Source organism: Somniosus microcephalus, chromosome 11, assembly GCF_052327205.1.
Source record: "Somniosus microcephalus isolate GS21.2 chromosome 11, FLI_Smic_1.0, whole genome shotgun sequence".
Lineage (NCBI taxonomy): Eukaryota > Metazoa > Chordata > Chondrichthyes > Squaliformes > Somniosidae > Somniosus > Somniosus microcephalus.
Window position 1 is genome coordinate 222,052,621 of NC_140997.1, and position 14,678 is coordinate 222,067,298.

At 43.8% G+C, this 14,678-nt stretch overlaps 1 protein-coding gene across 4 annotated transcripts in view; it reads left to right on the top strand.

Annotated features, from left to right (window-relative positions):
- twf2 (twinfilin actin binding protein 2) overlaps positions 1-14,678 on the top strand; it is a 146,913-nt gene that overhangs the window by 98,391 nt on the left and 33,844 nt on the right. For 3 of the 4 annotated variants that reach the window (XM_086002006.1, XM_086002007.1, XM_086002008.1), the window contains exon 3: positions 1,704-1,882. In XM_086002006.1, coding sequence (XP_085858132.1) covers positions 1,704-1,882 — 179 coding nt within the window. Of the gene's footprint in view, positions 1-760; positions 1,557-1,703; positions 1,883-14,678 lie in introns of those variants that run through there. The other variant, XM_086002009.1, reaches the window with a different exon arrangement.

Below are 14,678 nucleotides of genomic sequence, written 5' to 3' on the forward strand. Positions count from 1 at the left end.
TACTAACCAAGGCCCGTTTCACCCCTATGCTCATTGACCTACATTGGCTCACGGTCCGGCAATGCCTCAATTTTAAAATTCTCATCCTTGCATTCAAATCGTTCCATGGTCTCGCCACTCCCTATCTCTGTAACCTCCTCCAGCCCTACAAACCCTCCGAGATCTCTGCGCTCCTCCAATTTTGCCCTCCCTGACTTCCATCGCTCCACCATTGGCGGCCGTGCCTTCAGCTGCCTAGGTCCTAAGATCTGGAATTCCCTCGTCGCCTCTCCTCCTTTACGATACTCCTTAAAACCTACCTCTTTGACCAAGCTTTGGTCACCTGTCCTAATATCTCCTTATGTGGCTTGGTCAAATTTTATCTGAGAACGCTCCTGTGAAGCGTGTTGGGACGTTTTACTATGTTAAAGGCATTACATAAATGCAAGTTGTTGTTGCTGCTGTTGTTTGCACCGTCATAACTTGTGTACAAAAACAATCACAAGGCATTAGTTCTTCCAGAGAACTGTTGTGATGTTTGAAATTAAATAATCTATGATTTCCCTGAGAGAAGATGTTATTTTTCTTTGGGCAGAAATCTTATGACATTCACCTCCATTCAGAATTTTATAAATTTAAAAAGAAAAGTTTACTAATTGCTGGTGCTCAAAATTATTCTATAGTAAAAGAAACATAATTGTAATTATGTAAAGATCGAGAAATCCGAAAAACCATGGAGCTATTTATTTCAATTAAAAATATTTGAACTTATTGGGTCTGCTTTCATTTCACATTTACTTTAAATGGATTACTGCCTTTGTCCAAATAATGGAACAAGGAATTACAATAGCACTCGAACCTCAAGGCACATGTTTAATACAGGGTAGGCACATCCAAGTATCAGGTGGAATAGCTGCATCAAGCAGAGGTCATTTGTAAGAGCCATTTTTGAACATGTTTATTTTAAAAGATGGGTTTACTGGAGTATTGCACAATTGAGGGGTAGAAGTTTTTTTTGAAGAATGTTTTATATTATCACCCATTACCTACCTATCTGAACACAGGATTACAGTTCCTTCTACACAAGATAAAGAAAAGAATAAATTGGCATTTTTAAAATGAATTTTGTAGCCAGGGCGAGGGATGTTAGTGTTAGGGCATCGAGCAGTTTCCATTTAGGGCCTAGTGTCAGCATCAAACATTCCAAGGTCCGGTATGTGGCAGTTTTGTTTAAAGTTTATGTCCACAGTTTATGCACATCATTCTGCATCAAGGGTAGATAGACAACCCAGCTGTGTGGCATCTGCCAGACCTCCGTCACCAGCTGCGAGGTGCACGAGAGCAGTTCCAGCTTTACTCAAGCTGTGATTTCCTTCCCTCCCTGTAAAGAAGTGCCTCCTTTCTGCTGACTGTCTGATTCTGTGGCCGTGACGTAGTACAGATATCTTTTAAAATATTTTTTTTAAATGTTTTTGTTAGTTTGCACTGGTTTAAAAAAAAAAAAAAAAAATCAATTAAGTTCATGATGCAACCGCCAGCAGCTGTGGAATGTCCGCAGTGCGTTTTCAACACACTGGGTCAGTTGGGTCTGCGTTTTATATTCAAAAAATTGGAAAATAGGAATTGTTGGATTGTACTTCCGGCTGCCCTGCTATTAATACTTGAACAAGAACAATAAATCATTTTGAAATGTGCAATTAACCATGTGTGTAATTCTCTTCTAGAGCAGTTAGTGTTGGGGATGTACAAAGAGCCATCACAGGCATGGGACAGAGACTACGACAGCTTCATCCTTCCCCTGCTGGAGGACATGCAGCCCTGCTACATCCTTTATCGCCTTGACAGCCAGAATGCACAGGGCTACGAATGGCTCTTTATTTCCTGGTCTCCTGATCATTCCCCAGTAAGTTTTACACACACTTTCTTTATTCAATATAACTAACATTAAGAATTTAAGAGGTTGGTCAGGCATTGAAAGAGAGGAAGATGGGTCAACAGTTCAGGTTGTGACCCTTTATTTGTTTCTATAATTTTTTTTTAAATTTCAAAACTGTCGACACTGCAACCAATGCAACACCTTTCTGGTGTGAACGAGCTAGTGTAGGGGCGCTATTTCAATGTTTCTGAGCCAAACCATTTGCTGTTTTAGAATATGAGCCTGTCTGAAAATGTTTTACAACAACGCTGTCCCTTTAATAATGTTTATTCTTATTTCCACGTTCCGAAGATGATCATGAAAATGAACAATATATATCAAGCAAGGTGGTATTCCATGTCTGCTCATTAATTTTTCACTGCCTCGGCTACAAAGGAAATCTAAACCAGTTTTTCTGCAGATAAGCTGTCTCTTGGGGAGTATTTTTGATCTATGGAAGTACTTGTAAGTGAATACTGGTACATAGTATAGGGCACTGCGCAACACATTTATTAAGGTTTACTCTTTATCTATCCACCTATAAGATCACCCCCTGCCACCCCCCACCCCCCCAACCTTTCTGCCAAAAACTCAGTCACCAGGGTTCCCAGAGAGAGGGAAATTAGATTTTGATGCATGTTAACTGTCCCTTAGAGTGTCCAGAAGAGAGATGGGAGTGGGACTGGGCCAGGCTGGTGATTGTGCTCCCCAGAATGAGTTGCAGTACTGTCCTCACCATAACTCACCCATATAAGGCACCCCCCCACCAGCTTTCAATCCCAAAACAATGCTCTAAATTGACTGTCCTAGAGAGTCCAGAATACACAGAGCAGTGGGAACAAGCCAGGTAATTGCACTTGGCCAGAATGAACTTGCTTTATGGTACACGCCCCAAACAGTGATCTAAATGTTTTGTCCCATACACTGCCAGAATGTTGGCAAATGACTGTGACTGTGCCAGGCTGGTGCTTGCTCGCCCTGGCATGGGCTACAGTACCATCCACAGCAATGATTCGCATATAAGTTAAACCCCCAAATTTCAGTGCCCACGCAATGACTTGTATGTGCGGATAGACAGGAGTTGCAACATATAAAACAAGTTAAAGTAATTGAACCACGGCTCCTTTTACTCCCTTGTTATAAATGGCATTTTTTTTCTTGTTCACGTGTTCCAAGTAAATTTCCTTCATTTTCAGGAAAGGCTGCGTATTAATTTTAATTGCATTTCCTCAATCCCACAGGTACTTGTTTTATGAAAGTCATGACCACACCTTTTATAAAAAAAAAAAAAAAAAAAGTAGTCTGAACTGTAGTGTGGAGTCCACAAGAGAAATGCTGCACATTAAACAAATGTCAGCAACAGATTGTAGGCCCTTATCAGTTTGCTGCTGGTTACACTGATGGATGGAGCAGGAAGCTGCTGAATGCTGACCAAAGCCTCCTTTCTGCTGAGAAAACAAACTTGTCCTCCAGGCTGACTTGTATTTAACAACTTGACTAAAGAAAAACTTCTAAAAATAGAATAATGTAACACTTTCAAGCTAGAAAATAAAGTAGTAACGGGAACATATTCAGCATGCAGTTTGTTTTCATTCAAGTCCTCAATATCAAAAAGTACAGTAATGAATAAAGCTTCATTGTACATTAGCCTAAGCCACAGAATGTGGCCTGCAATTACATTCAATATTATGACTAAGAAATCCCTTTCGTTTCCTCATTTTTCTCCCAGTATGAATTTTCTCGGGCCTTCCGAGGCCATAATGACGGAAGGCAGCAAGCTCCTAGGTCTGCCCTGATGCTACTTAGCAACGCACGACACACACGAGCAGACTGGTTCGTGGTTTCCTTCACTCGATGGGAATCACTTGGTCTCCTCTCAGTACATCCCCACAACAGTGAAACTGAGATCACAAAGATCTTCAAAAGAGCCGGCGCAGACTCGATGGGCCGAATGCTTTCCTTCTGTGCTATTCTATTCTATGATTCTATCACGAGCTCTCCGGAGTCTGGGATCAAGCCCGTGTCCCTCTACTCCAAGGCGGATTTAGACGCAAAATCACAGGCATTCACTTCACAATGGACCACTGCCACTCTCAACATCATGGTCAACTACATTTTTATGTTACAAATGTGATTTTTCTTTTCCCCTTCAAAGAATTGCCCCAAAACTGTTTTAATGGGCATCCAGCCAGTTGGATGCACCAAACGCCAGTAAGTGGATTATAGTGTGTGCTGGAGTCTGTTCAGAAAGTAACTAGAGCTGGTTTGTCCAAAGCCCCAAATCTGTTTCCTCAACAATACTGAAATCCTGGCCGCAGCTTCTTCGCACTTATAATATTTTTCCAACTATCTCACTGAAAATATTGAACCTCCCAGTTTTTTTAAAAAAAAAAGTTGTTTGATGCCCCCTTTTTGTGTTTGGATACGCAGCTTTGTATTCTAACTTTGTACTTTCTATAGTAGATTTGCATTTTAAAATGATACAATTAAAGTAATGCTGCTGGCAAAACCACTCCCAAATACATAAACAGTGATTAGGTGCTCAACATTTTTTTAAAGCTTCTAGCGTGTCATTAAAGTCAGAGTTTGCCCTCCGGAATTCATTGATGCGCGCCTCTGGAAACTTGCAACTCAGGGGTTTCATAGTCATAGAATTCAGTTGCTTGTTCTATTGCTCAGCAACTTTCTCTAGTCTCTTGTGTTCCTTCAGCCTGTCCTCATGGAGTGGCCAAGGTAATGAGGAGAAAACTGCTGCACAAGGTTGTGGGAAGTTCAGTCATGCTGGCGAGATGTTTTTCTCTGTGTGCTGCAACCAAAAACCAGCCATAGATTAGAAAGGAAAGAAAGACTTGCATTTATATAGCGCCTTTCACGACCTCAGGACATCCCGAAGCGCTTTACAGCCAATGAAGTACTTTTGAAGTGTAGTCACTGTTGTAATGTTGGAAACGCGGCAGCCAATTTATGCGCAGCAAGCTCCCACAAACAGATAATCTGTTTTTTTTATGTTATGTTGATTGAGGGATAAATATTGGCCAGGGCACCGGGGATAACTCCCCTGCTCCTCTTCGAAATAGTGCCGTGGGATCTTTTACGTCCACCTGAGAGAGCAGACGGGTTTAATGTCTCATCGAAAGATGGCACCTCCGACAGTGCAGCACTCCCTCAGCACGGCACTGTAGTGTCAGCCTAGATTTCCGTGCTCAAGTCTCTGGAGTGGGACTTGAACCCATAACCTTCTGACTCAGAGGCACGTGTTGACCTGTGTTCTTCGCGCATCCTCTGTTTTCCTTTCATAGATTAAATATGACAGTTTCTGGAGTTGGCAGATACAAGTACGGTGGCCTATTGGTTCAGGTACTGGACTTGCAACCCAGAGACCTTAAGTTCAAATCCTATCATGGCAAGTTGTGAAATTGGATTCAAAAAAATCTTGTCATTTCTGCCCTAGCACCATGAAATCTGCCAATTCTAGCCAGTCTGCCCTATATATGATTCCAATGCCACGCTCCGTAGTTGCCTCAGAGAAACTCTGGTGGGCAATAAATACTGCCTTGCCAGTGTTCCTGAGAATTTCTTGAGATATTCAGATCTGAAAGCAAATTCTGCTGACTCTTAAGCTCTTGCTAGCACTAAAGACAGCATAAGAAGTAGGAGCAGGAGTAGGCCATATGGCCCCTCGGGCCTGCTCTGCCATTCAATAGGATCATGGCTGATCCGAACTTAGACTCACGTCCACTTCCCTGCCCGCTCCCCGTAACCCCTTATTCCCTTATCAGTTAGGAAACTGTCAATCTCTGTTTTAAATTTATTTAATGTCGCAGCTTCCACAGCTCTCTGAGGTAGCAAATTCCATAGATTTACTACCCTCTGAGTGAAGAAGTTTCTCCTCATCTCAGTTTTGAAAGGGCAGCCCCTTATTCTAAGATTATGCCCCCTAGTTCTAGTCTCACCCATCAGTGGAAACATCCTCACCGCATCCACCCGATCAAGCCCCCTCACAATCTTATATGTTTCGATAAGATCGCCTCTCATTCTTCTGAATTCCAATGAGTAGAGGCCCAACCTACTCAACCTTTCCTCATACGTCAACCCCCTCATCTCTGGAATCAACCGAGTGAACCTTCTCTGAACTGCCTCCAGAGCAAGTATATCTTTTCTTAAATATGGAAACCAAAACTGCACGCAGTATTCCAGGTGTGGCCTCACCAATACCCTGTATAACTGCAGCAAGACTTCCCTGTTTTTATACTCCATCCCCCTTGCAATAAAAGCCAAGATTCCATTGGCCTTCCTGATCACCTGCTGTACCTGCATACTAACTTTGTGTTTCATGCACCAGGACCCCCAGATCCCTTTGTACTGTAGCACTTTGCAGTTTCTCTCCATTTAGATAATAACTTGCTCTTTGATTTTTTCTGCCAAAGTGCATAACCTCACTTTCCAATATTATATTCCATCTGCCAAATCTCTGCCCACTCACTTAGCCTGCCTATGTCCTTTTGCAGGTTTTTTATGTCCTCCTCACTCACTGCTTTCCCTCCCATCTTTGTATCGTCGGCAAACTTGGATACGTTGCACTCGGTCCCTTCCTCCAAATCGTTAATATAGATTGTAAAGAGCTGGGGTCCCAGCACTGACCCCTGCGGAACACCACTAGTTACTGATTGCCAACCCGAGAATGAACCATTTATCCCAACTCTCTGTTTTCTGTTAGATAGCCAATCTTCCACCCATGCCAGTATATTGCCCCCAATGCCGTGATTTTTTATCTTGTGCAGTAATCTTTTGTGTGGCACCTTGTCAAATGCCTTTTGGAAGTCCAAATACACCACATCCACTGGTTCCCCTTTATCCACCCTGTTTGTTACGTCCTCAAAGAATTCGAGCAAATTTGTCAAACATGACTTCCCCTTCGTAAAACCATGCTGACTCTGTCCGATTAAATTATGCTTATCCAAATGTCCTGTTACTGCTTCCTTAATAATGGACTCCAACATTTTACCAACCACAGATGTTAGGCTAACTTGTCTATAGTTTCCAGCCTTTTGTCTGCCTCCCTTTTTAAATAAGGGCGTTACATTAGCAGTTTTCCAATCTGCTGGGACCTTTCCTGAATCCAGGGTGTTTTGGAAAATTACCACCAATGCATCCACAATCCCTACCGCTACTTCTCTCAAGACCCTAGGATGTAAGCCATCAGGTCCAGGGGATTTATCCGCCTTTAGTCCCATTATCTTACCGAGTACCACCTCCTTAGTGATTTTAATCGTGTTTAGCTCCTCCCCCCCCCCCCCCCCCCCTGCATAGCCCCCTGTTTGTCCAGTGTTGGGATATTTTTAGTGTCCTCTACTGTAAAGACTGATACAAAATATTTGTTCAGCGTTTTTGCCATCTCCATGTTCCCCACCACTAATTTCCCGGTCTCGTCCTCTAAGGGACCAGCATTCACTTTAGCCACCCTTTTTCTTTTTATATAACTGTAGAAACTCTTGCTATCTGTTTTTATATTCTTTGCTAGTTTACTTTCATAATCTATCTTCCCTTTCTTAATTAATCTTTTAGTTATTCTTTGCTGGCTTTTAAATGCTTCCCAATCTTCTATCCTCCCACTAGATTTGGCTACTATATATGCCCTTGTTTTCAGTCGGATACTATCCTTTATTACTTTACTTAGCCACGGATGGCTGTCTTTTCTTTTACGCCCCTTTTTCCTCACTGGAATATATTTTTCTTGAAAGTTGTGAAATATCTCCTTGAATGTACACCACTGCTCATGTACCGTCTTACACTTTAATCTATTTTCCCAGTCCACTTTAGTCAACTCTGCTCTCATACCTTCATAGTCTCCTTTATTTAAGCTTAGTACGCTGGTTTGAGATCCAACTCTCTCACCCTCCAACTGAATTTGGAATTCAACCATGTTATGGTCACTCATTCCAAGGGGATCCTTTACTAGGACATTTTTTATTAATCCTGTATCATTACACAGGACCGGATCTAAGATTGCCTGCCCCCTGGTTGGTTCAGTTACATACTGCTCAAGGAACCCGTCCCTAATGCACTCTATGAACTCTTCCTCAAGGCTGCCCTGCCCAATTTGATTTGTCCAGTCAATATGAAAGTTAAAATCCCCCATGATTATAGCTGTTCCCTTATTACAAGCCCCAACTGTTTCCTGATTTATACTCCGACCAACAGAGTTGCAACTGTTAGGAGGCCTATAGACTACACCCACTAGTGACTTTTTCCCCTTATTATTCCTTATCTCCACCCAAACCGTTTCACTATCCTGATCCTTTGACCCAATATCATTTCTCACTATTGCAGTGATTCCATCCTTTATTAACATAGCCACCCCACCTCCCTTTCCTTCCTGTATGTCCTTCCTAATTGTCAAATACCCCTGGATGTTTAGTTCCCAGTCATGGTCACCTTGCAGCCATGTTTCTGTAATGGCCACCAGATCATACTCATGTGTAGTTATTTGTACCGTCAACTCGTCTATTTTGTTATGAATGCTGCGTGCATTCAGATAAAGAACTTTTAAATATGTTTTGTGACAATTTATTCCTGCTTTTACCCCCTTTTACTACTTTACCTTTATCTTTATACATTCTGTCCCTTACTGACATGCTCTGGTTTTTAATTCCCCCACTGCTACCTTGCTCTATTGCCTTCTCCACTGACATTTTTATTTTTCGCTCTCTTGAAACCTCCCCCCCACTAATTAGTTTAAAGCCCTCTCTACAGCCCTAGTTATTTGATTCACCAGGATTCTAGTCCCAGCACTGGCCAAGTGAAGTCTGTCCCAACGGAACAGCTCTCTCCCGTCCCAGTACTGGTGCCAGTGTCCCAAGAAGCAAAACCCACTTCTCCCACACCAGTCTTTGAGCCACGCATTTAACTCTGATTTTATTTACCCTAGCCAGATTTGCTCGTGGCTCAGGTAGTAATCCAGAGATTATTACCCTTGTGGTTCTGCTTTTTAATTTGGTCCCTAGCTGCTCATACTCCCTCAGCAGAACCTCCTTCCTTGTCCTATCTATGTCGTTGGTACCAACATGGACCACGACAACTGGATCCTCCCCCTCCCACTCCAAGTTTCTCTCCAGCCCAGAGGAGATGTCCTTAACCCTGGCACCGGGCAGGCAACACAGCCTTCGGGACTCTCGCTCTCGGCTGCAAAGAACCCTATCTATCCCCCTAATGATACTATCCCCTACCACTACAACATTTCTTTTTACTCCCCCCACTTGAATGGCCCCTCGTTGCACGGTGCTGTGGCCAGGTTGCTCATCCTCCCTGCAGTCCCCATTCCTGTCCTCACAGGGAGTAAGAGCCTCGAACCTGTTGGACAAGAGCAAGGGCTGCGGCTCCTCCAACACTACCTCCTGGATCCCCGTACCTGCCTCACTCATAGTCACACCCTCCTGTCCCTGACCACGGAATACATCTGAATTAGTTAATCTAATTGGTGTGACTACTTCCTGGAACACAGAGTCCAGGTAACTCTCCCCCTCCCTGATGTGTCGCAGTGTTTGAAGCTCGGACTCCAGTTCATCAACACGGAGCCGGAGTTCCTCGAGCAGCCAACACTTACTGCAAATGTGATCACCGTGAACATCACTGGTGTCCACCAGCTCCCACATATTGCAGCAGTAACACATCACCTGCTCTTCCATTCTATGTAATTAATTAAATTTATTATTATTATTTTTAAATACCCTCTGCCCTGATTCTAGATGATGAATATCACACCTCTATTTAATTGAACTTACCAACTTAGAAAGGTTTAAAAGGGAAGGAAAAGTACTCACCAACCAGCCAATCACCTACCAGCTTGGCTGTGATGTCACTTTTGAATTCTGACCTCCCTTTGGAATGTTGCCTGTGGAGCCTGTTAAGGCTGCCTCACCTCGCTGCTCCGACTCGACAGCCGCTGCTGCTCCTGGCTGCCTCGACTGGGCCTCGCCTCGCTGCTCTGCCTCCGCGATGTCTGCTAATCCTGAGACTGGCAGGAAAAACAAAACAAAAGCAGCACCTCACACCCCACTTACCCCAACTCTCAAAAGGCACTCTCTGCTGCTAGCACAGTGGCGCACAATCTGTTTCCTTTTAATGAGACCTCACCCGAACAATGTCTGTATCTGTTGTTACAAACGTGCTTTAAAGAAACATGGTCATAATGGAAAAGTGCAAGAGACCTTGGCCCAGAAATTCGGGTCGGGGGCTTCCCGCGGGTGTAAGCCCCCGACCTGCACTTACCTTGTGCGCCGGCCGTTGAGCTGTGGGCCTCCGTGGAATTCCGATCTTTGGCCTGGTCCAGCTGCCGGCGCGCAGTGCTTGCGTATCCCAGGGGCGCAGTTAGTTCGATGTGTCCCCTGGGATCACGTGGGCCATGGGGAGCCAATCTGAGCAGGGAATGCTCCATTCATAAAATTGACAGGAAGAGCTGTCAAAACTTAAAAATACTACGGCCCCAAAACATCACTAAATCTTCAAATAAATTTAAAATAAACATCACATTTTAAAAATAAACTATAAATTACATGAAATAACTATTTTAAACAATTGAAGAAAAATATTTTATTTTCTAACGGGGCTAAAAATAAACTTACCTTGCTTTAAAGTATTTAAAAATAATAAACCTGTGGAAAAAAAATGTTTTAATTTTAATTAATTCACCACTTACCTTGTAAAAAGCAGGCCTTACGCCTGCTTTTTACATGTCTAACTTCTGCAGACTTACCCTCCCGGAAAAACCGGCAAAAAAAAACCGAAGTTCGATGCGCACGCGCAGCCTCACCCGCGCACACGTTCGAACTCTGAACCCCTTCTTTCAGGGGAACGGAAGTGCCGGTTTCCCGCGCATGCAGGAAACCGGCACTTCCATTGGGCCTACGGGTGAGTACCCCATGCGTACTCACCCGTAGAGACCCGAATTTCTGGGCCCTTATGTCTTTGCATGTGAAGTATGCAACACTGTTGTTAGATCACAGATTGCATTCGGTGATTATTTGCTACAAATTATCTGTTATAGTTTAAACAAAGGTCAAATTGCAGAAAGTTTCCGCAGCAACAGATATAATATCTGCAGTAGTCTTTTTTTAATTGCAAAGATCTTTGTGGCATTTTCCACAAGAAGCGGTTTCAGCCGGTTAACGAGAAGCATTTGGGGAGGGCTAACCAGGCAAGGGAATACACTATAAATGGTAGGACACTGAGTAGTGTAGAGGAACAGAGGAACCTTGGAGTGCATGTCCACAGATCCCTGAAGGTAGCAGGACAGGTAGATAAGGTGGTTAAGAAGGCATACGGGATACTTTCCTTTATTAGCCGAGGCATAGAATACAAGAGCAGGGAGGTTATGCTTGAACTGTATAAAACACTAGTTAGGCCGCAGCGAGAATACTGCGTGCAGTTCTGGTCACCACATTACAGGAAAAATGTGATTGCACCAGAGAGGGTGCAGAGGAGATTTACGAGGATGTTGCCTGAGCTGGGGAATTTTAGCCATGAGGAAAGACTGGATAGGCTGGGATTGTTTTCTTTGGAGCAGAAGAGGCTGAGGGGAGACCTAATTGAGTTGTATAAAATTATGAGGGGCCTAGATAGAGTGGATAGGAAGGATCTATTTCCCCTAGCAGAAAGGTCGCTAACCAGGGGGCATAGATTTAAAATAATTGACATAGAAACATAGAAGATAGGAGCAGGAGTAGGCCATTTGGCCCCTCGAGCCTGCTTCGCCATTCAATGAGATCATGGCTGATCAACCAAATTCAGTACCCTGTCCCTGCTTTCTCTCCATATCCCTTGATCCCTTTAGCCTTAAGAAATATATCCAACTCCTTCTTGAATATATTTAATGAATTGGCTTCTACTGCCTTCTGTGGTAGAGAATTCCACAGGTTCACCACTCTCTGGGTGAAGAAATTCCTCCTCACCTCTGTCTTAAATGGATTACCCCTTATCCTTAGACTGTGACCCCTGGTTCTGGACTCCCCGACCATCGGGAACATCCTTCCAGCATCTAGTTTGTCTAGTCCTGTTAGAATTTTATAAGTTTCGATGAGATCCCCCCCTCATTCTTCTAAACTCCAGCGAGTACAAGCCCAATCGACCCAATCTCTCCTCATACTTCATTCCTGCCATCCCAGGTATCAGCCTGGTGAATGTTCGCTGAACTCCTTCCATGGCAAGAACATCCTTCCTCAGATAAGGCGACCAAAACTGCACACAATACTCAAGATGTGGCCTCACCAAGGCCCTGTACAACTGCAACAAGACATCCTTGTTCCTGTACTCAAACCCTCTCGCTACGAAGGCCAACATACCATTTGCCTTCTTAACTGCCTGCTGCACCTGCATGCTTACTTTCAGCGACTGGTGCACAAGGATGCCCAGGTCTCGTTGCACTTCCCCTTCTCCCAATCTATTGCCATTTAGATAATCTGCCTTCCTGTTTTTGACACCAAAGTAGATAACCTCACATTTATCCACGTTATATTGCATCTGCCATGCTTCTGCCCAATCACCCAACCTGTCCAAATCATACTGGAGTTTCTCGGCATCCTCCTCACAGCACACACGCCCACCCAGCTTTGTGTCGTCTGCAAACTTGGAGATATTACATCTAGTTCCCTTGTCTAGATCATTAATATATATTGTGAATCGCTGGGGTCCAAGGAGGTTTAGAGGGGATTTGAGGAGAAATGTTTTCACCCACAGGGTGGTGGGGGTCTGGAACTCACTGCCTGAAAGGGTGGTAGAGGCAGAAACCCTCATCATATTTTAAAAGTACTTGGATATGCACTTGAAGTGCCGTAACCTACAGAGCTACGGACCAAGAGCTGGCAAGGGGGATGAGGGTGGATCGCTTTTTGTCGGCCGGCACGGACATGATGGGCCGAATGGCCTCCTCCTGTGCTGTAAATTTCTGACTCAGGAATTCAGATTATAGACAGGGGCCCTAATGTGACAAACACTGAAATATTTTTAAAATTTTATTGCCGTATTTTTATAAGCATTTTGTCACCTTTGAACCCCTCGCACCATTTTCCAACCAGCTGCTGGTGATGTGACCATCGATCACAGTGACTCGAACTCCCAGTTTTTCCCCCTCTTCCAGTTCTAGCTTTCACTCATTCCAGCTCCCCGATGCCACGGCTGAAATCAGGAATTCACCATATGAGGAAATCATCGTATAATCCCACATTTTGCAATCATTCTTTGTCAGAGCATAATTGAAAGCACTTGCAGTAATCCTTTAAAGGGGTAAGATTTTCTGCAAGATTAGAATCCCAGGCAAATTAGTTCATGACTAACTACTGCCACCTGCTGACTGGATCGGTGAACATGCTGCAACAACCAAAAGTTTGAAGCATCAGAAAAGTGATTACAGTTAAACAATCTCTCCGTATCAGTCTGGTACATTGTTGAAAAGGGCCATTAACATGTTTACGTGGTGTGTCTTATTTCTTTCCGCACTGCAAAACACTCTTGTGTTGTGTGCAGTTTTGGTTGCCTTACCTGAGGAAGGACGTTCTTGCCATGGAAGGAGTGCAGCGAAGATTCACCAGGCTGATACCTGGGATGGCAGGAATGACGTATGAGGAGAGATTGTGTCGATTGGGATTATACTCACTGGAGTTTAGAAGATTGAGAGGGGATCTCATCGAAACCTCTAAAATTCTGTCAGGCCTGGACAGACTAGATGCAGGAAGGATGTTTCTGATGGCCGGGGAGTCCAGAACCAGGGGTCATAGTCTAAGGATAAGGGGTAAGCCATTTAGGACTGAAATGAAGGGGAATTTCTTCACCCAGAGAGTGGTGAACCTGTGGAATTCTCTACCACAGAAGGCAGTAGAGGCCAATTCATTAAATATATTCAAGAAGGAGTTGGATATATTTCTTAAGGCTAAAGGGATCAAGGGATATGGGGAGAAGGCAGGGACAGGGTACTGAGTTTGGATGATCAGCCATGATCTCATTGAATGGCGGAGCAGGCTCGAAGGGCCGAATGGCCTACTCCTGCTCCTATCTTCTGTTTCTATATGATTAAAATCCAATGCAATGGTCAGCAATTACCTGTTTTATATGTGCACTATATGCAGATCAAATTGCATGCCACTATATGTGGTATGTACTGTAATTTACTTTAAAGGAGCATTGCTTCTTGAAGTCATCTTTGAGCCTTAAACTGTGGTAGAGAATCAAACTCACTTCTCAGAATTTTATATTTTTTAAATTAATTTTGTATGTTTACCATTAGCGGCCGTGCCTCCAGCTGCCTGGGCCCGAAGCTCTGGAATTCCCTCCCTAAATCTCTCTGCCTCTCTCTCCTCCTTTAAGATGTTCCTTAAAACCTGCCTCTTTGACCAAGTTTTTGGTCACCTGTCCTAATATCTCCTTATGGCAAATTTTGTCTGATATCGCTCCTGTGAAGTGCCTTGGGACGTTTTAACTACGTTAAAGGTGCTATATAAATGCAATCTGTTGTTGTATGTAATTGAAATGCAGCGGTTTCCTCGCCTGCAGTAAATTGTGATGTAAAATTGCCTCCTATCGCCATGCCAATGACTTCACTTTGGATGTGGCACTGTCTCATACAGTCCAGAAAATGTCCCGCGGTCGAGGAAGGGGGGAAAAAAAATCTGCCTATCTACTTGCTGACCAGCAACCTCTGCTGCAAGCTTACGTGTGTGAATGCCAGGTTCCTTCTAATGGCCCCAATGGTCCAATACCGAACTCGCCGACATTTAATATCCAGGCTCGTACAGGA